A 25,824-nucleotide genomic window follows, 5' to 3' on the forward strand; every position below is an offset into this window, starting at 1 on the left:
AACGGGACAATGGCAAGTGCAATTAGAGGGGGAAAGTTGTGGGATAGCCACCACCAGTATTAGTGGTGATGGTCTTAACATTTTTTCAGTATGTGGTAGCACTGTAAGATGTGAAATCGCCTGAGATCCCTAAGTGGAAGAGAGAACAGTTGTTCCAGGCTTCTGGGAGAAAACCATCCATTGGTGCTACGGAACTGTTTTGTTGTCTGGTGATGGAGGGTCAGATTAATGACTGGAATTAATGAGCTACATGGGGTGAACGTGAGAGGTTTGCTCTGCCTAGAAACCTGATAGACCATTTCAAGTTCCTGCTAAATAAAAAGTTTGCCTGCAGGATGACCCAGGAACAAACTAAAATTAAGACCAACATAAGCAGGATGCAGAATCATAAAACCACCACAAACGTGCCTTTGCAACACCTCCCTCCCTTCTACCCACAGCAGCTGATGCCAGACCTGTATTTCCAAGAGACTTTGAAAGTGAGAGTACTCCAGACTTAATATTGCTGTAGGCCATGCACTGGACCTATTTCCTATGCCACTATCATCTTCAAAGTTCTGGCTGCCTCTGAAAATGCTATTGCCATGGCAGGGGCGGCTCTAGACATTTCACAGCCCCAAGCAAGGCGGCATGCCGCAGGGGGCGCTCTGCCGGTCGCCGGGAGGGCAGCAGGTGGCTCCAGTGGACCTCCCGCAGGCGTGCCTGTGGTGGGTCCGCTGGTTCCGTGGCTTTGGTGGAGCCGCCTGCCGCCCTCCCAGTGACCAGCAGAGCGCCCCCCACGGCATGCTGCCCCAAGCACGCGCTTGGCATGCTGGGGCCTAGAGCCACCCCTGTGCCATGGTGAGAAAAAGTAAGTAAAGTCCATTTATTCATGTCTGAACACAGGCGCTGGCATAGCACAATTTTCTGAAGCCTTCCGGAGCCATCACCAGCTTTGCAAATTCAGCAGCTGACCTCCCAGTGATTTGTCACACACCACCTACCCACACCCTCACCTGTCGTCCCTGCTAAAATGGCCTGCCACCATTCCTTCCATGATAACTTTCTTGAGGTTATTTCTATCTTTATGCCTGATGTGCCCAAAGTTTGTGCAGAAAAGCACACTGCTATATATATACTCTGCAACTATTCTTGCTTTTGCAGGCAATATCTGGTTGGTAGTTAGTCTGCTTTGCACACATGCAGGCAGTGATTTAGTGTGGTGCACTCTTTTTTTTTTTTATTCCCCCCACACCTCCCCCGTTGGAATCCATCTTGGACCACGTGTCCAACGCGGAAAACCTCAGGAGTTAGGTTAGCCTAAGTAGGAGGCTCCCCAGGTTACATAGTTTTTCACAGTCTGGGCACCATAGCCCGGCGGATCTAATTTTTCAGCGCAGAGCAGTCAGCAAGCCTGGGCAGACGGCGGAGGATGTGGCTACACAGGGAAATTGATAACTGTGCGGGCAAAGTTGCCGCAGAGCAGCTCCTTGTGGCCGCGTTCTGAAAGCGAAGTGACTTCGAACCCACTTCGACTGCGGAGCGCAGGGGGAGTCAGCGAACCAGGCACAATCTCCATGCTCTGAGCAGGATCAGCTCCGCCTGGGGAGCACGGAACCTAACCCCGCGATCCCTTCGGCCCCGCCCAGACTCCGCTCTGTGCCCGCCCCCTCCTCAACTGCCTGCGCACGCGCCGGCACAACCCGGAAGCGCACAGACTCTCGGGAGGTTTGCATTCCCCGCCCCTCAGGGCCGAAGATCTCGCGAGGGTTGTAGCTGCTGTCGCCGGGTGTCGTGGCCGGGTTCGCACGGCCTGTCCGACCTCGGGTCCTCGCCGCACGATGGCGGCCCCCGGCTCTGAGGAGGACAAAGCGGCGGCGGCGGCAGGGGGCGGACTCCCGGGCGTGGGGCGGTGGCGGCGGCGGAGCCGGACGCTGCTGGTGCGGCACCTGCCCGCCGACCTGACCGCGGCGGAGAAGGAGGATCTGCTGAGGCACTTCGGGGCCGCGTCCGTGCGGGTCCTGTCCGACCAGGGGCGGCTGGTAAGGAGCGGGGGCGGTCTGGCGGAGTTCTCGCGGGAGGGTCTGATACGGGCGGGGCAGGGTAGGTGCGTGGTTACCCCTCCCCCAGCTCCCGTGCTCTGGCGGCGCTATCTTTGCGGGAGGAGGCTCCACCTCTCCCTGTCCCGTCGTTCTCCGGAAGCCTCGGCCCCCGAGGGGGCGGGGTGGGGCGGGGCGGAGTGCCTGACCCGCGGGGGGGAAGTGGCTTCTCCCTCCCCTTTCCTGGTCCCAGAAACGCGTTTGTTCTTGTCCGGCCGCCTCGACCCCACTCCATAATAATGATGTTTGAGAAGGAACCTCCCAGCTATTGGCACCTGTTTGTTGCAGAGTTAGATCTGTGTGGGGCTCGGTAGCGCAATGGTTAGGGACCCAGGTTCCAGTCCCTGAACATGTAAGTTGGACACCGAGCAACAACTCCCTTGGGAGAGCAAGGATTTGAACCTGCGTCTCCCACAGTGCAGAGCACCCTGATCGCTACTTCCGCCAGGCTGTTCTGGGGCATCCTCCCACCTCTTCATCCTGGACCCAACTAAAGTTTTGTTGAAACTGTTACGTTCCCGTAAAACTTCAAAACATGTTGAAAAAATTCCTGACTGGCTCTCACACAGAGCTTAGTTGATGTCAGTGGGCCTCCAGAGGGACGCAGGGGTCTGTCCACATAAAGCTTATTTCAGGATCGAGCTTTTGTTGTGACAATGATAAATGGATGACAGAAGATTTCTTTGGACCCTAAATAATACATCAAAATTATGCAATATGATTCCCATGCCCAGTATTATTATGAAAGCATTCTGAAAATAATCACACAACTTTAGTTTTTATTGCTATATAGTGGAGCTAGCCTTCAGGGTCATAGAAGTAAAACCAATGTTTCCACTTTGAGGTTAAAAGTTGTCAAACCCCATTGAACCAGGAATTTGAGAATGGCCTTTATAGTAAATAAAGGTATTTCAAACTCTAACTTAGAATTTTGTAGTGACAAACATTATTATAATGGTGCAAGTGTACACTTCAGATCTCCCAGACATCAAAGATATGTGGACTGTTGGTTAGAGGTGGCAAAGCCAAATTGTTTTTAAAAAACTGCAAGATGATTTAAAAGCCTAAACTAGTGCAGTTAATAATTTGTGTTGGACAACTTCAGAATAGAGAGGCTCAATCCAGGAAGTAGTTGAGGCAAATGCCCTATTAAATATTTGGTCTGTCATCTCGAAATGTGAATTTTCTTTGTCATCTTCTGTTAGACCCTTAATGCTTTTTCACTATAACAGACTAATGTTTAAACCTCAGTCTAAAATTCAGTTACTGGAACCATTTGGGAAAATAAAGTTAAGTATGTGTTTTTAGTGTTTGCAGGGTCTTTGTAAAAAGATGCAAAACAAATGCCAAAATAATAGTAAAATTTGGTTCCAGTATATACATATAAAATTATGCCAGCTAATAAAACTTTAGGCTGAAGTCTAAACTATTAATTAAATGATAGTTTGTTTCAGATTTGAAATCTGAGAATGCATTTTGGAACAAGTGGCTTGTACTTAGGAAAAAGAGGTAAATCATCCAGGCTAGAAAATAATCATCCAGAAAAACCTCCCAAGTGTCAGAACATAGCATTAAGTGTGAGGTTGCCTTTGCCACAGGAAAGGAGTGTTGGTAAGAATTGCTTTGATAAAGATGTTCTGCCAGTTGGTACTGTTGACTTTGATTTTATTCACTAGAAAAGCCTGTATCATAAAATATGTCTAATACACAATTATGACGACTTAGATATAGTATACTCATGTGAAAATCAGGGCTTGATAAACTTCCCCAACATCTGCTTGGCCACAGACTCAGCATGCTTTAATTTTACACTGGCAAATCTTCACTTCTTCCCCACAATTCTCTACCTCTTTGCAGACCTCCATTGCCTTCATGGACACAGGACTGACTGTTTTCCTCCTGCTTGTTCCTTTTTGTGAGCCATGCGTTCCCTGGTCATCCGTCTCTTGCCCCAAACATACATTTAGTAGACTAAAAACCAGAAAACTTGAAACCTGCAAATAACTTAATTAACTTTGAATTTTTCATTTATAATTTACCTTTAAAATCTAATTTAAATATAATTTTTAGTACTAAATCTTTGGTAAAAAAAACTGTAGTCTAAAAGTGTGTATATGGCTGAGATCTCTCATACTCTGATCTAAAAAGCTATAACCGACAAATAATTATGTTTGTTTTGCAGAAACATACAGCTTTTGCTACATTCCCCAATGAAAATTCAGCTGTAAAGGTTTGTATTGGGCTTTTCATTAAATATTTTAGCAAATTTTTTTTTAAGTTTCCAGCTAAATTTTAACATTTCCTGGATCTCCCAGTATAGGCAGTTTGGGAAAAAGATACAAAATAAAGTAGAGTAAAATTTGTTTCAGGTGTAAGTATGCTATTCATACTGCAGGTTATATCACAGGTTTGGTTATAGCAAACATAAAGCGTGTGTCCAACTACAATTGAACATCTGCTATAACACTTGCTGAAGGACTTCACAGGTGGTGATGTATGCACATTCAGGACCGTACCCTGAAAAAATGTATATCCTACTTTGATAAGAGCAAGGATGTTGTCATGTTGATAGGCACCTTGCAAAGAACATAGAGAAGTAATAATAATGTTATATAGCACTTCTTGTTGGCAGATTTTATATTCATTCAAAAAAGAAGTAAGATTCATTATGTCCATTTTACAGTTAGGAAAACTGAGGCACAGAGGGGTGAAGTGATTTGCTCAGTGTCACCCAGCTGACCAGTGGAAGAGCTAGAGATAGAACCCAGGTCTTCTGCATATAGTTTTAGGCCACACTGTGTACTATAGTTTTCAAGAAAGTGATGTTGAATGTGTCAGTTGAATAGTGACTTGGCTACAAGTGGCTCTGCTGTTCTTTATTATGCCACAAATGTGAAAAAATGTTAGTTATCAACTCTAGATGCACACCAAAATACAGGCTTGCTGACTTGCCAGAGCTTCATAAATTCACAGTTCAGGAATCTTGGTTCTAGATCATTGTTTTATATGCAATGAGATTTGAACCATGCTAACTACAACCATATTTAAACGTGGCTGTTGATTCCAGGTTCTAGCATGATTTTCTTGAGTTGTGTGGAAAGGAGTATTATGTTTGAGAACTGTTGTAGAACAGAATGGAGTATGTAGAGGCCCCCATATTTTCCCGAGTTGATATGATTAGAATCCTGTAAAGTGAGTGAGTAGTTTGCAATTATTAATATTCAACCTCAGTTGTCATTGTGTTGACTAGCTTGATTAAATGTCCCTGAAGTTCCTCAGTCTTCACTGGACAGTTTTTGATCCATACTTTCCCTCTCACCACATGACTATTTACATTGTTTAATAGTCTCTTGGGAAGAAATTTCTCAGCATGTGTCTACACTGCAACTTAAGCCCAGGATTACTGAGACTCGAGTCCACTGAGCCGTGTTCGGGTGCACTGATATTGAGTGTCTACGTTGTATTTTAATCCTAGGTTAAGACTTTTATAACCTATGCTCAAACCTAGGACTCTGGCTTCCACAGTGCAGTGCACAGACCCGAATCAAAATAACTATATCCCAGAGTCCCTAGTGTCCCCTCTCCCCCACAAAATATGGCTGCTCTAGAACCGTGGTGCACCGTGGGAAAACTTTACTGCCTGCCCTGCACGCAACCAGGAAGCAGCTCACTGTGCAAAGAGTTTGATTGGTTCGCACTAGATTGCAAACTGAGAAGGTTCTCTGATAGTGTATTTGCATATCAGTGATCAGAAGAAAATGGGTGAATACTGATCTGAGCTGCTACCATTTGCAAAGGGTGGGTGGCTTCCATTTTTAATAGAGTGGATTGTAGATGGTTGGGATGGAAAGGACTAAGGAAGTTGTCCCATGGAACTGTGGGATTCTTCTGTCTGACTCCCAGGACCCAAGTCAATGGGCTGTGTCTACGCTGCAAAGCAATAGGGCATGGGCCCTGCTTAAGTCAAGCTTGGACCCTCCACCCCTGTGGGGTCCTGGGACCCTAGGTCTGAGCCCTGGGCAGTGTTCCCTCTAATTTTTTACATCCATGTGCAGAGTTAATTTTGTTATGTGCACCAATATGAAGGTGATGTGTAGTGCACATAACAAAATTCATGTGGTAGGGGTGGGGCTGAGGGGTTTGGAATGTGGGTGGGGGCTCAGGGTTGGGGCAGAGGGTTGGTGTGCAGCAGGAGGTGAGGGCTCTGGCTAGGGGTGCAGGCTCTGGGGTTGGGCCAGAAATGAGGGGCTCGGGGTGCAGGAGGGGACTTAGGGCTGGGGCAAAGGGTTGGGATGCAGGGGGTGCGGGCCCTGGGGTGGGCCCAGGGATGAAAAGTATGGGGTGCAAGCTGCCCTAAGGCTGCGGTGGGGAGAGAGGACCCCCCCAACCCCCTCTCGCTGCAGCAGCTCAGGGCTGGAGGAGAGGCACCTCTCCCCGGCTGCAGCAGTCCCTGTGGGGCTGGGCTGGGCCGAGGGAGGGGCTCCTCTCCCCCAGCTGCAGCAAGTTCAGGGCAGGTCCATGCTGGGGCGGCGGGGAGGGCACCTCTCCCTGCTGCGGCAGGTCCGCCCTGGGGTCGGCAGGGAGTAGTGCCTCTCCCAGTCGCAGTAGGTCCATGCTGATGGAGAGGCATCATTCCCCGCCACAGCCCTGGGCCCCTGCCCAGCTGTCTAGCTTAGACGGAATTTAGGCCCTGGGTTAGTGCAATTGCAGTGTAGACGCAAAGGGGGTTAGGCCTGAGTCTGGCTTCAAGCATGGGCTGTTGTAGTGTAGACATACATACCCTCAAAGACCTCTTGAAAGTTTACATACATGATGTCACCTGGTTTTGTTTCATTCATTGCTTTGTTGACATGTTCAAAGAGTTGTAATAATAGATGAGAGATGATTTGGCTTTGGAGAAACTGTTCTCGTTACACCCTATCATATCATGATTTTCCAGGTGTTCTGCCAGTCTATTGTTGTTCATTGTTCTGTTAATAAATATAGAATGTTTTAAGTTCTACATGGAGAGCAACAGATCAGCTGAATAGATTTTGGCTTAATAATTAAATTTTACTTTCTTATTTGAAGGACATCTGACTGTTAATATTGATACAGGTGTCATTTTTCCTATACAGTATCAACATTTTTCAAAAATAACTTGCTACAACCAAAGAGGCTTAATCTTTGTAAGCTAAAAATAAAACATGTAATCACTAAAACTTTGCTGACAGTCTTGACTTAGCACTTCAGAAAATGAATACAAGTTAATGCGTTTACTTTTCCCTGTACAAAAGCAACTTCCATGCAGGTTAGCAAGTGTTGTGGTAGGCTTCTGCCTGTTCCATTGTATATAGTAGAAGTTTAGGTGAAAAATGTCAGGAAGAAAAATTGATCCTTGAAAAATGATGAAAATATTATTTTTATGGGACTGTATTTAAATATTTCTATTTATTAGCTTAACTGAATCTTAATATTCTTTGTTGCTATTGTGGTTATTTTAAGGCATTGTCAAGACTGCATCAGCTGAGACTTTTAGGTCACACTTTAGTTGTTGAATTTGCAAGGGAGCAAGACAATGTTCATGTTCTTAGCCAACCTTCACTCTCAGAGAAAACTAGAAGGTATGTATGTGCATGATAGCTTGTTTCCATGTTTAGAATTTTTTATAACTTTGACCATAACAATAAGAAAAACTATTCTTAAAATGTTCACAATATCTTAATTGTCATTTATTTTCAGTCAAAAAATAAAACATGTCAATTTAAAAACATTACATATTTTAATTCAGTTTCTACAGTAAGAACAATAATAGGACAAAGGCCCAAATCCTGCCCACATAACCGACTTCAGGTCCAGTTGTGACACCATTATATAGAATAGTACCCTAATCCAGTGTTTCCCAAATGATTGGTCTTGACTCACCAGTTACTCATGGAAAGATTGTAGATGAGTCACAGGTCTTGTGCAGAGGGCAGTCCATGAAGAAGAGGGATGGTTGGAGAGTGAGCCTGCTCTGCACTCACCCCACAGTGGTGGCTCCTGTCCCCTGAGGAAGAGCCCAGCTTCCTGCTCTGGGCATTGTGACCTGGCATGACCTGGCTTGGGCCTTAGTGATTAATTCGTAATATTATCAAATTACTTTTAAGATTTTGAATACAATACAAAAATGTGTAGTTATTCTTCAAAATATAAGCCTTTTTTAGCCCCATTCATTCTAAATCTGTTAAGTATATAACCAATGAGTTGAAAGTTTGGGTCTCATTTTATAATCTTTCATATAATACTTCATTTCCAAAAACACATTAGGGGATCAAATAAAAGAATGAAAGACTTAAAATTTCTGAATTCATGATTTTAGGTCACAAAATTTAAAAATTCAAAATTATATCAGAATAGATCTGACTACCTTGTTGCCTGACTACTTACATTATATAGTGTATGAAAAGCTTTTGTCTGTCAAATATGTGTTTATGCAAAATTAAAATCAACCACAAATAAAATAAACATTTGACTTGTACACACAAAAGAAGAGCAATTGAAATAAGGCTGAAATATTTCTCAAATCACAATTTTGTACTTTGGTATTGTACAAACCTCCAAGCATTATGTAATACGACATTGTCTTTTTTCATAAGATTTGGCACTGTGGGGGCAGGGGGGTAGAAGGGGAATGATGCATTTAACTCTGGATTTCTTTGCTTTTTTTGAAGCGCTCAGGACAAGTCTTAAAGGTCTAGGTGCTATAATTACAGTACTAGCACAATCTACAAAAGTTGTAAAGGCCAGTAGACTAACCCACTGTATTTTGGAATAAATTATGAATGTTACATGTGAAACATGTTTCATATTCTTCTAGGCATTGTGTATCACATATTTCATTGGAGTTTTGCCCAACTTTAATTAATACTAATCTATTTTTCAGGTCAGAAGAACCAGTGGAAGCAGAGAGAGAACGGAAAGAGCCGAGCTGTCCTAAAGTAGAGAATGGAATTGCTCCCAGCCATGGGTGAGTACTGATTCTTTGGCTGCTTAACTATTATATTCCTGGCATAGTATAGTTACTGTATTAGTCTGCTATCCTCTAAATACTTATTTATATTATTAAAACTTAAGCATGAGAGTAAAGGTAAGTATGGGCATAAGGGTTGGTGGATTTGGGGCCTTAATATAGATGTGTAACCACACACAGCTTATGGGGGGTAGGGAAGGTGCACAGTAACTATTACAAACTGAGGAAAGAAAAGTCAAAGTTGTATACAGTATGTTGTGGTTAACATATTTTAATCTTCAGGAATTGCTATACTGCATCTGACTCAAAGCCCAACTATCCTTTTCAAATAGTAGCCAGCATCAGATGCTTCAGAGGAAGGTGTTAAGAACCCTGCAGAAGACAGATGATGGAGTAATCTATCTGCCCCCTTTTGTTAGGTCTTATCCTGACTTCTAATAGTCAGAGATCAGCTTAAGCCCTGAATCATGAGCTTAATGTGCGTTCCACTGGGTTTTATTTGTTTTTGTTTTGTATCATTAAGTATGATAACTCTGGACAGGAGATCAGTTCTGAAATTCAAGGTTTAGTTTTGTGCTGTACTTTTTTTGGCTGAGATGTCTGGATTTTATGGAGTGATATATTCTATTAACCATAGTTGGCTTTGAGGATGTATTTTAAGAGGTATTTCAGAAGTTAAATATTTCTTTAATTTTACCTGTAGGGTTCAGGAAATATAAGATTATTTGATATTGCTGCTGGCTTATTGATTTTTTTTTAAGTTTTCTACAATGTTTATTTTTCCTCAGGCTAACCTTTCCTATAAACTCTTGCCTCAAATATCTATATCCACCGCCTTCAAGTACAATCCTAGCAAATATAGCAAATGCCTTGGCAAGCGTGCCTAAATTTTATGTACAGGTAAGTGAAGAAGGAGAAAAGCAAAGGAATACAAGACAAATACCAATATTTTCTTTTTTTTTTTTTAAATAATATATACTATAGTAACTATTATCCTGTAGTATAGTGCTATTACTTTAGTTCCTGTGGATAATTAAGACTTGATTTTCCAGTGCTAGGAGTTAAAATTTTGCTATTAAATAAGTTGAGATAAATATAGAGAAGATTTAGTTGGCAAGAAGTGGATGTAATTCCACTAGCATTGAAGACTTCACTGGATAATTTCTTTGTACTGTTTTTGACTCAGGTACCCAATATTGTATATTGGCTTAGAGCAAACCCTTTGTGTTAATTGTACTTAGCCACTGTCAGGTGTGTCTGGCCTCCATTGCTAACTCGTTAGCTACATTTTAAGTTTAGTCTTTATTTCTTCATAGCAGAATGTTAACTTCATAAGCTAAGCTTCATATGGGGTTAGATCTTCAGCTGGTATAAATTGACATAGCTCTGACTTCAGTGGAGCTATACCAGTATACACCATTAGGGATCTCACCTGGGGTGCTTAGCTAATTTACAGTACTAATGCTGATAGAGTACAATATAAGTTGTAAGTACTTTTTAAAAAAAAAAACAAAACCCAAACCAATAATAGTAACTGTTTTTATTATAGTTATACTGAGTTTTAACATATACTTCTATTTGAAAATAATTGCAAAAAGAGACCTCCGTAGTGAAGTGGAAATGGAAGATTGCAAATAGTTTATATGCTAGAACTTCAGAGTTATGAACTGACCAGTCAATCACACACTTCATTTGGAGCCGGAAGTACACAATCAGGCAGATGCAGAGACCAAAAAAAGAGTAAATACAGTACAGTACTGTTAAATATAAACTACTTTTTAAAAAAAGCATCATTTTTCTTCTACATAGTAAAGTTTCAGAGCTGTATTAAGTCAATGTTCAGTTGTAAACTTTTGAAAGAACAAGCATAAAGTTTTGTTCAGAGTTAGGAACAACCTCCATTCCCAAAGTGTTTGTAACTCTGAAGTTCTACTGTATTGATAACATTTCTTCATTTAACAAACATGGCTGTTGTAAAAGTCAGTAGATTTTTACCTGTATGATTTACAATTGAGTAGAATACTAAAAAATCGTATCAAAGAGTTAGAAAGTATTGTGCCAAAGAACTAGTTTGCTTATAAAGAGAATTGTTACCTAATTTTTATTTCAGGTGCTGCACCTTATGAATAAAATGAATCTACCCCCACCCTTTGGACCTGTTACTGCTCGACCACCCATAGTAAGAAATTTTGTATATTACATGTAATATGTATGCCTTTTCCTAGGAGGTTCATCAGTATTTGCTGTTGATTAGACATTTGTGCAGCCGTTGGATGTGTTGGCATGGGCTCCAAACTGGTGTATGTCTATTTTCTGTCACAAGGAAAACTGAATTTTCCAACAGTATGAGATGAAAACCAATGTGTTGGTAATATCTTTCAGAATATTTCAAAAGTAATGGAGGGCAGTAAAATGGAGATTATGGTAGTGCAAACAATATCTTGTAGCAGTTATAGGAAACATGAAAATCATTTGAATACCACACGGTTAGTCTGTTGCATAACTAACACATGAAATGTTCTTTGATCTATGCATTCGTAGAAAGTTCTTATGAAATTCCGATTGCTGATATGAAAACCACATAATCACTCACTTTGGCCCTAGGATTTAATGGGTTGTTATGAAGGGGAAGAGAGAGGGAGAACCTGAATCTATGGCCCCAGTTCTCCACTATGTCTGGATACAGGGAGCTGGCTGTAGGTCCCCGTCTCCAGCAGACGTTAGAGCTTCAGCGGGCTTACTGTAAGTTATGCCATTAGCAGGATCAGGCATAGGGAAGCTCAGGTCCCACAGCTTTCCCTGGCATACCTCCACCTTCTCCTTTTTCAGGGATTGGGAGGGTAGTTTCTTTAGGAGGTTACATGATGCACAGTAAATTTAGCAGACCAGTGAATTTTCCCTGATATTTCCCTGTGCATCTTATAGGACAGGATCAAATACTAGGAATGTTATGATCAGGTAAAAATTAGTAACCGTTCAAAAGACCCAGTCTCTAAAGTGCTGAACAGCTTCTGTAGAGAACTGCATGTTTTCATTTTCATTGACTTCAGCACTTTTTGCAACGGTCCCCATGTTTTTTCATCCAAGTGGCTGTAAGCTTTACAGCAAGGTGCATTGGGAATCCTATCAGGGTGAGGTTATTTTGGCAGGAAACTGCTCAGAATATTCCTACAGTAATTTCATCTCTGTAATCAATAACTAATCCTTACTACACCTGTAGGTAAATAAGAATTATCCCTGTTTTACAGAGGGAAGCAGTTTATGGCTTGTTCAAAGTCAGAGGAGATTCAGCATAATAGCTAAGATTAGAATTTAGGAGCATCTGGCTTCCCATCATTTGCTCAGACCATGTTTCTTTCTAGTCTGTAAAACTAAGAATGGAAAAGCAAAACTTTTGGAGAAGATAGCTACTTTTCCTTCCTTAGTTTCTTACGTGCTCTAATTAATCTATTCTTTCCCTCGCCCTTCACTCCCAATCTTAATTTGAAGAATTATGTATTTTGTTACTATTTTTGAGTTTGAATTGTTTGATGTAAAATTCTTATGAAACTGAATTTGCCAAGAGTGAGTAGATAGATCTCAATAAACATCTTGTTTTGAAAAGCTTCCTTTGCCATCTGCCAATTTATCACATTTGAGGCTTCTTATTTATGCAGAAGAAATTAAAACATACATTTTTCCAAAATGAGTGTTTAAAGACTTCAATTTTATGTCTGTCATTGATTAGTATGAAGAATATTTACCAGCGCCTGTGCCGCCGCCACCTACTCCACCACCACCTCCGGAGGAGCCTCCTTTGCCTGAAGAAGAGGAAGATCAGGAATCTAGCAGAGAAGAATCTGAATATGAAAGTGCTGATGAGGAAGAAAAAGAGAGGTTTGTAATTATCATAACCAACCATGCTTTAAAAAAACAATGCTGTTCTTGTTGGTCTCAATCCAGCCAAAATCATCCTCTGCCTCCTGGCCCACAGAAGCTCCAATTTTGTGACTGAATATCCCCAGCTATTCTAATATGTAGGTGGCCTTTCCTGACATAAATTTTAAAGAAGCTTCAGTTCTTTATATTCTCCTTAATGCTGACAGCGCTCTTCTGAAAATCAGTTAGGGCAAGGATGAATATGGTCATGTGGCTCAAAAATTAACACTACTAGTTTCAATACACTTTTACTCTCCCAACTCCTCCAAAATTCCTATTGAATAGGGTAAATCTCTTATCTGTTAGGAAAGACACACAGAAAATCTAGTCTATGCTCTGGAAGTGATGTCAGTTTTCTACCCACCTGCATGCTGAGTGTTCAGTCCCATATGTGGTGGGATTAACAGAGCTGTATACCGAATATGATGCAGGAGGTGCAACGCTCATTTGCATGTGGTCTCCTCTTATTAAGTAGCTGTGCCGCTTGCTTTTGATTTTTGGATTGGCTCTTTTATTTTATGACATTTGTGGAAAACTGACTTTCTTTAGGCCTTCACCCCACTATTCTGCATTGAAGCTGGTGTCAAGGGCTTGCCTGACTTACAAGGCCAGAAATTAATTGTGTATTATATGCATTATGCCATGTATTATGTGGGATTAGGCCTTTAGGGCAGTCTTTAAAACTATTTCTCACTGCTAATCTGTTGCTTCCAATTTAAAAGTATCTAAAATTCCTTGAAAGATTGAAGAATTTAACTAATCCTAATTAGAGCAAATACTTTTAACGTTACTTTGGGCAAAGATTTCCTTTTATGAGTCGTAATATAGTACTGAAAATTCTATGTTTCTTGTAAATTTACCTTTTTTTACTTTGGTGAATTTAGGCAGATTTTATACACCCTTTCATCATGCCCTAGTACTACTCTAATTTAATAATCCACGTTCTCATCAATCTAAATGTTCTACAGTAACATTATTTACTGTATAATAAGTAATGTGTAGCTGCATTCTACTAGTGCAGGGGTAGGCAACCTATGGCATGCTTGCCGAAGGCGGCATGCAAGCTGATTTTCAGTGGCACTCACACTACCCAGGTCCTGGCCACCGGTCTGAGGGCTCTGCGTTTTAATTTAATTTTAAATGAAGCTTCTTAAACATTTTAAAAACCTTATTTACTTTACATACAACAATAGTTTAGTTATATATTACAGACATAGAAAGAGATCTTCTAAAAACATTAACGTGTATTACTGGCACGCAAAACCTTAAATTAGAGTGAATAAATGAAGTCTTGGCACACCACCTCTGAAAGGTTGCCAACCCCTGTGCTAGTGCATCACAGATGTGTGGAATATAATAGAACAGTTCAATACATATGAGTTTCAGAAGTCCTGGTCAGAAATAAGATGTTATATTTCTAAGATGGCATCTCTAGATTAAAAACTAAACTGTTTTGAATGTCTTTATTGTGTTTCCAATTTAGAATGACTAAATTGATGGAATTAGCAACCATTCAGCCTAAAAGACCAATATCCACAAAGCAACGTAGTGTGAGAAAAAAGCAAAAGATAAAAGACTTGCTGAATGCTCCCACATCTGCTCCCCACAGGTATTGTATTAATATTATTTGTATTTCTGTAGTACTCATCATGTATTGAGTATAAGGAATAATCACAAAAAAGTGCCTTGCTCAAGATTTTTTATTTTTCTACCTCAGAACCTTTAATACAGTGTGTCCTACTGCAAGATGAACTGCTGTAGGCGATCCTTTCCAATTGTTACTAAAACTTCCCTAAACAGATGGCACTTGTATCATGCTTTGAAGTCTCCAAGACTTGAATTTTGCTTGATCTCAAGCCAGTTCCACAGCCGTGGACCCTTTATTGAGACTGGTCTGGCCTCAACCATATCTGTTTTTCTATCCATTTGTTTTATATCAAGTTTGAAATAGATCTGAACAGAACCCTTATTTTCTCCTCTACCCATTCTGGCTAAAGGCTGGAATATGGATCCGAATAGGCTTAGTAGGAAATATGAAAATACAGAAAATAATAATTTTGTTTAAATGTTTTAGCAACTCCAGTTTTATTCCATTATGTCCCTAAAAAACAGAAGTAATATTTTGATCTGACAATCAACTGTTTCTTTAAAAACATATTTATGCAGGGAAAAGTATATTCTTGTACACTTGAAGAAAACTAAATGGCACATTTTTATGCTGTTAGAATAGCTGAGGACGCTTGTTAATATTTTTGCTTTGTGGCTAATTTAAATAATATAAGACAGTTCTGCTTTTGCAGAGCTCTAACAGAAAACTGTGAAGGAAAGAAAACAATCATTTAATTTTCCCTCAGCTTGTTTGAGGAAAAACTAGTCTAGACTTATTTTTGTCCTGGTGATTTAAGAAATTGGTCATTAAAGATGAGTTGCAAAAGATTTTTTTTTTTAAATCGGACTATGCCCTTTTCTGCTTCTTTAAGATGAAAGCCTGGAAGTTTTGGAGGGTGGGTTGCGGGGGTTATTGTGGTTTAAAATATTTGTTTCTACTTAGACCAATTTAGTTGATACTAACTTTAACATGCTTGGATCCCTCTCTTGTTATGTCTTAACTCTTTTGAGAGCCAAAACAAAAAAACTCTACCCTTTTCTGTCTTTTGTACTCATGCCTTCCACNTTTAACACCTTCTAAAATTCTAATTCAGATAAGGCAAGTTGTACTTTAGCATGTGCCAAATTGGTGCGCTTAAAGCTTAGGCTGTCCCCTAGGCATTAACTTGACAGATTGCTAAAGTGCAGCTTGCCCTTTCTTTACTAGAATTGTACATGTTGTTAGTTAAAGTGAATTAGCTAACATGATCTGACATCACACCTTTAAATCCTGGTCTCAAAGTAGCCCTGGAAACATGAGGGGTGTCAAGTCTGGTCTTCCATAGTATTGCTGAAAGGCCTTTGTGGAATCTTAGAGTAGAATTAACGTGCACCCATGCATGCTAATTGAAAGAATGTTGGTGCTGAATATTTCACAAAGATATCTTTTACCCAAAATGTTTACCAGTCATTGAAGCCAAATAACAATTTTATACTGTCTGCTTCTCAAATCATTTGCTTAACTTACATTCTTAGTTCTTGTTATGTCGTTTATATCATTTGTTCTCACTCATAAGAGCATCTTCCAGCCAAGAGAGGACCTGTTTTCTAATATAAAAGACTAATAGACTTTAAGGCTAGAAGGGACCACCATTGTCATGTAGTCTGATCTCCTGCACATTGCAGGCCACAGAACCTCACTCATCCACTCCTATAAAAGGCCCATAATCTGTAACTGAGTTACTGAAGTCCTCAAATCTTGATATAAAGACTTCGAGTTACAGAGAATCCACCTTTTACTGTAGATCAAACCAGCTAGTGCATCCAATGCTGCAGAGGAAAGCAAGCTCCCCTCTCTTCCCCCTCCCTGGGTTTCTGCCAATCTGACTTGGGGCAAAATTGCTTCCCAACCCCAAATATGGTGATCAGTTAAAACCCTGAGGATGTGGTGACACGCAGCAGCTGGACACCTGGGAAAGAATTTTCTGTAATAATTCAGAGCTCTCCCCATCTAGAGTCCCATCTCCAGCAGTCACGGATAGGCTATATGCCATTGTAGGCTTCCTTGTTATAGCATCCCCTCTGTAAACTTATGCTAAGTCTAGAAACAATTTAGTCTTCTCCCCCACCCCACCCACCCACACTTCTCCCTTTGGAAGACTGTTCCAGAACTTCATGCCTTTCATGGTCAGAAACGTTCATCTAATTTTGAGCCTAAGATTGAAGCTAAGCTTAGTTTAAAAAAAAATAACTTTTTTTTCAATCCTCCTTTGTGGAGAGACATAAAACAAGCCTAATTTATTTTCCTTGGCATGCAATCTTTAAGAAAGTGTATTTAGTTGTGCCTCGTATTATTCCATTTAATATTTCTCTTAAGATAATTTTCTTTTGTATGCGAGTCTACCTGTAGTATACGGTGAATTCTGGTCTTTGTTTTTGCTGTTTGCCAACTAAACATGTCTCATCACTGATTGAACTAAATGTAACCCACAAAAAGTTAAGTCTAAAGTTTAAAGTTGCTTTGAAAATAAAAAATCGATGTGCTAACGGTAAACAGCATGAAATATAGTTGGAAAAGATACATATATTTTGTTTGACCATGCCTGTTCCATTGACCATTTAAACTTTAAGTGAGATTGACATGTTGTTGTTTTAAACAGTAATCTGCACCCTACACTATCACCTTCGGATGTGTTTGAGCAGCCGCAATCTGTAGGTCATAAAAAAATTAAGTTCCAAATTTCTGCAGACATTCCGGACATTCTTCAGAAAAGTTTAAAGAGAGACCAAAACAATGGTAAGAATGCTTATCCTTAAATTCTTCTGTTAAATAATTTGAAATATTTTAAGGTGCGAAGAACAGGCAAGGTAATATGTATATAACAACATCATATATGAGTTGAATATTTTTATGTTCTGTGACTTGAAGAATGATGACTCTAAATAGTGCTGGTTTGAGTTTTCTTTTAAGGAATTCAACCCTAAGGCCTGGTCTACACTTAAATTGAGCATCGCAGCTATGTCGACCCAAAGAGCATGAAGAGCTATGCTGACCTAACAACCTGTGTAAACTACCATCTGTTGGGGAGACAGTGTTCGTACAGCGATGGAAAAACCTCTTCCATCGCTGTAGGCTGAGTCTATGCTATGGCATTATGGTGACCTAACTACAGTGCCATAGCAATGCCGGTCTGCTCACCATAGTGTAGCATGTCATTCAATCAATAAACCTGCTGCCTTAAATTTCACTTTTTTCAGGAATTCTGTCTTTTACAAGACTTTCTTTTCAGTTTCAGTTCAGAATTCAGGATGGGGGTGGGATTTTAAGGCTCTAAGATTGCCTCATCAACACAAGATATAGTATTTTTCTCTTTTTAAAGTGAATTATGTGTGTTAATATTTTTAACAATCTTACAAATTATGCTGAAGACTTCACATGGGGTAAAGAGGCATTTCAAGACACTTCATGTGTGCTTCAGCTTCTTTTTCAGATCTTTGAAGAGAGCAGCCTTCTTGTAGTTGTCAGTTTCTGTAATGCCCCAGTGTGTACTTGGCTCATATTGTCCCACTGTCTTTATAGTGCTGGGGCATAAAGGTTTCTTATAGCGTTATTTCCCAATATTATGAAATTCTTGTAGATATTCTTATGGAATATAAAATAAGAATTTAACAAACCTTATAAAACAGCGTAATGGTGACAAGAGGGAAGAATGGGTCTTGCTGAAAGGTGTTTTCTCCAGTAAAGTAAATGCTGGAGCATTATATGAAGCAGATGTATTATGTCAAAGTAGGAATTAGGACACATTGTTCTTCATGCATTTGAAGAGGACAAATAATCATTATGTATGTACTAAAATTTCTTTCTACTTTGACTTATATTCAGAACTTAACCCTCTAAAACTTCAGGATTTTCTGGCTTACAGTCCATCCCTTCCCCCCTTCTTTTGGAATGTGAATCAGCTCTTACAAACATTGAGTACAATGTTGTATTCAACTTTCAGATCTTTATGCAGCTTCAGAAGAAATAACTAATGCAGGATTTGGAAAGATCTTCCCAGCTCCTAGCTCTAATGATAAAGAGGACACAGAAGAAGATGATGATGATGATGAAATACCATCAGAATTTGTTTCTAGAAGGGAATTGGAAAAAGGCAGACTTTCTAGAGGAGGTATTTTCTCTAGATTAGATTCTATTTTAACTATTATATACAAATCAATATTTTAAAATTATTGATATTTTGGTTTAAATTAAGTTACATTACTGTTACATAGTCTATAATTTACTATTTATGTTGTAAGATATTTGTTTTTGTTAGTGTATAATTTTTTTTAAATGAGGCTTTAAAAAGCAGTGAATTGAAGATTTATTAAGTCATATAACATGCATATTGATTATTTTTCTCCATCTTTCTGTCATGGTCAAGAAATGGAAAAACTTTCCATTTTCAAAAACTATGAGCCAGGTGATCCAAACTGCAGGATTTATGTGAAGAATTTGTCAAAACACGTTCAAGAAAAGGTGAGTAAGGATTTATGAAAATGTTCTGTTGTTTTTCTTTGTTTGCTGTCTTTCCTTACACAACCATTTTAATTTCAGGATCTCAAGTTTATTTTTGGAAGATATGTTGACTTTCAATCAGAAACTGAACGAATTATGTAAGTTATTCCAATTCTTGGTAAAAATTAAACTGTGCACTAACTTTTACAGCAATAGTGAAAACTACAGTTGAAGTTGCAGTCATTTTGAGCTCCTTTTGTCTGCTTCTAATTTTGGGGGAGAAAATCATTTTGGCCTGAAAATGTTAATTGTTAGGGGACAGTAGAAAATTTTTGTATACAGTTATTAAGTATTTTATCTGGAAGTGGTGTGCCTATTAACAGAATATTTTTTGACACCTACCGCATAACAGTGGGGAAGGACTGGATGGTTTCTTTTAATGCAACATTTATAATTTACTTGGTGTGTACACAACTGCCGCCTACTGAGTGGAGTGGTACATTTGGGTCTAAAGACCCTGCACTGTGCCTTTAGAATACAGAGCCGAATCCCAGTTCCTGATGTCGCTGGATTGGCCAATGTGTACAGCATTGTAATGATTGAAGTCCTAGGTGCTTATAAATCTGTTAAATGTTTGGTTGTTTATGTGGTATTTGTTGCAGTAGTACAGCAACTTGCTGTCCTGCCTTCTAATGGTGATTTTTGACAAATGGCTAGTAAGTTTGTCTGGAAAAATATATCAGTGTCTAATGACATAACCCTGCCTGTACCAGAATATAGGCATCACTGCCACTTCCATTCGCTCCTCAACTTGCAGCATGTGAAATTTATTCCTGTTGTAAACTGTGGTGGAGATGGGGTAAAATTTAAACCTTTCATCCGTTTCCCAATTTTATTTCCAGGTTTGACATACGTTTGATGAAAGAAGGTCGCATGAAAGGACAGGCTTTCATTGGCCTTCCTAATGAAAAATCAGCTACCAAAGCCTTAAAAGAAGTAAATGGATATGTTTTGTTTGAAAAGCCCATGGTGGTTGTATCCTTTTCTGAACATTTTCATTTTAGTGCCTTTAAATTTAGGTCAGTTCCTGAGATTCTTGCTTCCTGTTCTTGTAAACTCACTGTCTTTCATAAATGACTATAGAAAAGAATAGGTATTTCTTATTAAAATTACAGACAATGTAATAATCACTTAATTCACATTTGCTTCAATGATCATTTAAAACTTTGAGTTAACTTTCATTCTGCGACAGAAGAGTAAATGTGTATGTATGACTTAAAGATTTAAAATAAAATCACCACTTATGTCTTTGTCCTGCAAACACTTATGCATATTCTATGTAACTCACATAAGTAGTCCCATTAACTAAAGTAAAGTTACGCAAGTGTGTAAGTGTTTGCAGAATCAGAGGCATTATTGTGGAAGATTCTGACTCACTCTTAAACTCTCTTTATGGATCAATAAGCTGTTCCTTCCCAAAGTTTGTATTCAGGTTAAAAAAAAATCATGTGATATAACAAGTTTAAATTCAGAGGTTTTTTTTTTTTTAGTTAATATATGCCAATTAAATCATGGATCACACAGAAAATAATCCACTTTTTAACTACAAATAAGTGCTGTTATGGTGAAATAGTTCCATTTGATTTGAAGAAAGGCTAAGTGTAGCTTCATGTGACTGGAGTAAGAGGTAAAGTTGGATTGAGTATGTGAATGTTGCGCATATATTCCAAACATTCATTCTTCAAAGTTTTTTTTACTTTCTAGTGAAATTATTATTTCTCTACTAAATGATTCTGGTTTCCTGCTAACAATTATCACTTATATTTGGACTTGTAATCCTTAACAAAACCTTAGCAATTTGCACGATCCGCTAGACCAAAACAGGATTCCAAAGAAGAGAAAAGAAAAAGATAGAACAATGCTAAAGGTAAGTAGATTTAGTGAGAAAGGAAAGAGAACGTTCAGACTTTAAAAAAAACAAAACACAAACTAGTCCATTATTTGAGCATAGGGGGGAAGGCGAATTCTACAAAAGAAATCTATCAGGAAGCCAGTGTGCAAGGAGGCTGTCAGTTTTGACCTGTGTTAACATTTCAGTTCTCCCTTTTAGAATCATAGAGTCTACATCCCAGTCCTCAATTGTAGCAATGATGTGTGTTGACATTCAATCCTCAGACCATTGACCCTACAGTTAACTTTAAGGGATTGTGGCACATAGGAGAGAGTAGGATACTGCCAGTCTAACACCTCGGGATCATACTCCAGCAGGGCTATCGGCCCCAGAAGTAATTACTGCTTCATTGCTATAGATAGTACTTCAGTTTCCTTGCTGGCATCTCCCAAGGAGTCTTTGCTTTGGTGACCCTATGTTTAGTCAGTGGGATCTGTGCATCATTGCAGGTCCCTTTAAGCCTTGCTTGTCTAGGAAATAGCATGGTGTTAGAAAATGTTTTAGCTAATGTGATGTTAAACAAGATTTTCCCTTTCTGTGGACATGGATAGTTGTGATTAAAAAATGTGTTTGCTGCTTGTAGGCTATCTGTCCACACTGCCAACAAAAGCATATTTAACATCGTGTTAGTTTGAAAACATGTTCCTATTTCCTAGTATAGATGAGACCTTAATTTGAGCTTATCTGAGAAAATATCTCCAAAAAGTTCTTATGTTTAAATTTTTTGTCTGTTGGTCATTGTTAGTTGAAATGAAGTTAATTTCAAAGTTGCTGTTTCTGATGGAAAAATAACAGCACATTTTCTTAAAATTGTTTTGAGATGCTCAGCATTGCTGTCACTAATGAAGTATTTATTAAAATAGACATTTCTATTGTAGATGTGTCCACTGGAGGCCATGCTATCTAACCTATATATTGCTTTTAGCGGTATTTCTAATGTTTTTGAATTGTTGGTCAGACTCGCTCTGAAACTTCTGGCTTGTGCAATATTGAGATGGTGTGTAGTCTACTTTTGAATAAGCTTTGGTTCCGTTCGGCAAAGTTAGTGGTTTGATTTTTATCAAATTAAAAACAAATGCTGTTCACAAGTATTTTCTTACATTGGTTGAAGACATTCTAGGTTTCCCAATTTGTTCCTTGTAAAAAAAGTAGTCACCTAGTCCAGTTTCTGACTACACTAACTACAAGTTTCAATTGGCATTGAAGTTATATAAACAAAAATGACTAGACCTTGATTTGATCACTAATCATGTTTTTAACGGTCAATTCAGAGTTACTATTTTGGAGTCAGCTGTCATACTTGCCTGACCTTTATTTACAGTGTAAAAGGATTAGATTTGCAGATAGCAAATTAAAAGTCTCTAATAAACTGAGTTAGTCAAAACACCTTCATTTAAACCCAGCCTTTTGTATCTTAAATATCATGGAATACATAACACTGTTGTGTGTACAATTGGTCACTACAGAACTCAGGCAAAGTGGCGCAGTGGAGGGCTAAGTTCGTTTAACTTTGAATTGCTTTGCTTTTGCTAAAGAATAACAAACATGAACCCTAATTTTATTTGAATATATTTTCTTCTGTGGTTGCCAAGAGCCAAAATGACTTGATGTACACTAGCTTTTGATGCAAAATAGTGGTTTCTATGGTATGAAATCTGGAGATTCAGGTAAATTTTGTAAATCAAGTAAAATAAAAATACTGTAAAATGTAAATTGTATACCCAGCAAATGTAAATTGATACACCCATACTACTTAAGTGTTACTTTATATGGCACTTTATTAGTGTCAAATTATTTTATTAAACAGTGAAAATAGCTAAATTTAAGGGACAGTAATTATTCTAAGTATTGCTACTTTCTCCTTTATGAAAATATTGTAATGCAGTGGTTCTCAAAGCTGGTCTGCCGCTTGTTCAGGGAAAGCCCCTGGCGGGCCGGGACGGTTTGTTTACCTTCTGCGTCCGCAGGTTCGGCCGATCACAGCGCCCACTAGTCACGGTTTGCCGCTCTAGGCCAATAGGGGCTGTGGGAAGTGGCGCGGGCCGATGGATGTGCTGGCTGCCCTTCCCGTAGCCCCCATTGGCCTGGAGTGGCAAACCGCGGCCAAACCTGCGGATGCGGCAGGTAAATAAACTGGTCCGGCCTGCCAGGGGTTTTCTCTGAGCAAGCGGCGGACCGGCTTTGAGAACCACTGCTGTACTGCACATGCTTTTCCCAGAAGATGAAAAATATAGTTTTGACTTTTCATTGGCTGGAATTCCTTTTCCCTTCACTAACTAATATTTTCATGAACAGTTGGATGCCCAGTTCTGGTATAAATAAAATGCCAGCTATATGAGAGAGCAATGAAGAAACTAATGTCGCAGAGGCTACTGGCTCCAGGGAGAAAGGTAGCTTAAAAGACTGCATTGGATGGAAGCACGATTTAAAAAAAAAAAAAAAAAAAAAAAATTGAGCTGATGGAAAAACAGAGCCTTATATAAAATGCAGACCACTGACTGAATGGGACAGTAAATGCTGGCATTTTCCTAATAGTTCCTCAATTTAAGAGCCTCACTTGCTTATGTGAGTGTAGTCATCATTAGTGAGAGCTCGTGTGCACCAATTTGCAGATAAGGGATCAAAACAGCTATATTTTATCGAACAATCTCGTAATAAGTAGTAAAGTTGTATAAATGCAATACTGAGAATCAACTAAAATTAAACCACATTCTGCTGTTCTTCTTTAGAAACATTCCTGCGTAAATACTGCAGTAATACTGTCATGCAGAGTGTATCCTTTCTTGTTGTATCCTTTTTTTGTGCAGTGTTTTTCCATAGCACTCAAATACCTCCAAGTTCTGTTTTAGTGTAGGTGCGGGAAGGAATTTATACTCTTTTTACAATTTTGTAAATCTCTGTTCAAATAAATAAGATACTTTAAAATTATAAAGGGGACTTTTTCAGGGAGAAAGTTAGTGAATCAGGTCACTTATTTACTTGGAGGGACACCATGAATGTTTCTAGTCTCAAAATGTGACCTTTCCTCCCTGTTCCTTCTCTAAATCCATATAATTCTTTATTTCGTGGGCCAGATCCTGAACTGGTGTAAATTGGCCTTGTTCCATTGACTACAGTGGAGCGATGCTGACATATCAGCTGATGTTCCTTTTTTAAAAAAACAGCAACGCCACACTGTGTGTTAGAATGTTTCAGTTTTGATGGGGTGGTTATAAGCAGAAAACAGTCCTTGATGTTGTCTTTTTAAGTAATACATTCATTTAATGACAGCTTGTGTCCCAGTTTATGAGACGCAACCTGCACTTAGTTTCTCTCATAACTTTTTCCTTTTTTTAGAATAGAGAACAGAAACTCTAGCAATGTCTCATAATGAAGTAATGAAGACTGAAGCTAAACTTTATTCATTGCTACCTTTGTTTCTCACTTCCTGGTAGTGTTTTATGGCTACTAATCTATAATTTTCTTGTGGGGGTTGTATTACAGCATTCTGTGATTAACCTTACTTTTTTTTAACTTTATAAACTAATACATGCTGTGTGTAGTAAGCCAAATTTAGCTGGCTCAGACATGATTCACTAATTTTCTATATCTTAAGATTTTTCAACTTTCCAGTTAAGCTTCTGACAACTGAACACAGTAATTTTCCAGTCATTTATACTTTTAACATGCCTTTATAATGTTCCAGGTTCCTTTTGTGTTCCATCTCTTTCAAGTGTTACCAAGCCACAGGAAGAAGCAATGTGATCAACAGGACTATTGAACAGTGCGTAGTAGCATTTCAAATGTTTTTAAAACAAGACTTAATTCTCTTCATTCTTAAAGGTTTCAAATGTTTTTGAACACATTGTAGCCTATCAGAAGACAGACATATGAAAAATGTATATTAGTCCGCTTGTTAAATCTCTAATAAATTATTCCTTTTCCCTTCACTTCGCGTTATACCTGCTCTCTGGGTTTTTTTTGTTTGTTGTTGTTTTTTTGTTTGTTTTTTTTTGGAAACGAGGTGTTTACCTCTTACAGAAACACAATACTGAATTATTTTACATGTTTATGCCTCAGAGCTTTAATATCAGAAGACACATTCCTAGGCTCCAGGGTGAATGATATTTTCTTCCTGTCTTGAGGATATTGATATGCTCTCTGAAATTAAAAATGGGGATAAGAATCAGTTTTAGTGAATCAGGAATTCTTGTTTTGCCCTGGAAACAGTACTGAATTAATGCCTTGGTATTGTGTTGGGGGCACAGTACCAGCAGAGAGTTTTGGGGTTTTTTTTCATTCAGATGAACATGAGTTGCTGCCAGTTGTTCATTCTTGGATTAAGAATTACACTGGTATGACCAATGTCAATAAAGTAGGGACCATATCTGCAAAAATATATGAATAGTATCAAGTTCAAAGAGGCCTCAGTCCTGATTGAGGCCTCTGGACATTACCATAAGATAAATACCACACAATTATAATTTTAAACACTGGGAACAATGTAGGCTAGCATTCTTACTCGATTATTGAAGCAGCAGTGCTATAAATCAATGCTTTTCAGCTATCTGAAAGTACGAGATACTAATTTTCAGAACTACAGGAAAGCTAAGCAGTTTTATATATTCTAAAATCATGTGGGAAAGACTATGTAAAGGTGCTTAATTGGCAGTGAAATACAAATATTTTGAGGAGCAATAAACCTTACCATCAAATCCAGAGCTAGTACTTTGTAAGGCAGCTGGAAGGGGATATAGACCCCACTCTTGTCCCCACTCCAGTAACAACAAGGGAAAGAAAGATCACTCTTAGTACTTACTCA

The 25,824-nt window shown here is 39.1% G+C and overlaps 1 protein-coding gene across 4 annotated transcripts; it reads left to right on the forward strand.

Moving 5' to 3' along the window:
• Positions 1–1,733: 1,733 nt before the first annotated feature.
• Positions 1,734–24,952, forward strand: RNPC3 (RNA binding region (RNP1, RRM) containing 3). 4 transcript variants are annotated; one of them, XR_012656257.1, is made up of 16 exons: positions 1,745–2,021; positions 4,261–4,308; positions 7,563–7,681; positions 8,983–9,066; positions 9,858–9,969; positions 11,180–11,248; positions 12,797–12,945; positions 14,471–14,596; positions 17,235–17,371; positions 18,576–18,743; positions 18,999–19,093; positions 19,172–19,230; positions 19,975–20,107; positions 20,927–20,999; positions 23,319–23,413; positions 23,753–24,952. XR_012656257.1 is itself a non-coding variant. In XM_032791863.2 (15 exons), the coding sequence occupies exons 1-14, from the start codon at positions 1,821–1,823 to the stop codon at positions 20,984–20,986; spliced, it is 1,560 nt and encodes a 519-aa protein (XP_032647754.1). In that variant the 5' UTR covers positions 1,734–1,820; the 3' UTR covers positions 20,987–20,999; positions 24,709–24,952. The 4 variants fall into 4 exon arrangements, 2 of the variants coding, with proteins under 2 accessions (XP_032647754.1, XP_032647753.1); XR_004375276.2 differs by lacking the exon at positions 23,319–23,413 and having other exon boundaries at positions 23,753–23,796; positions 24,709–24,952; XM_032791863.2 differs by lacking the exon at positions 23,319–23,413 and having other exon boundaries at positions 1,734–2,021; positions 24,709–24,952.
• The last annotated feature ends 872 nt before the right edge of the window (positions 24,953–25,824 follow it).

Source organism: Chelonoidis abingdonii, chromosome 7 (assembly GCF_003597395.2).
Source record: "Chelonoidis abingdonii isolate Lonesome George chromosome 7, CheloAbing_2.0, whole genome shotgun sequence".
Lineage (NCBI taxonomy): Eukaryota > Metazoa > Chordata > Testudines > Testudinidae > Chelonoidis > Chelonoidis abingdonii.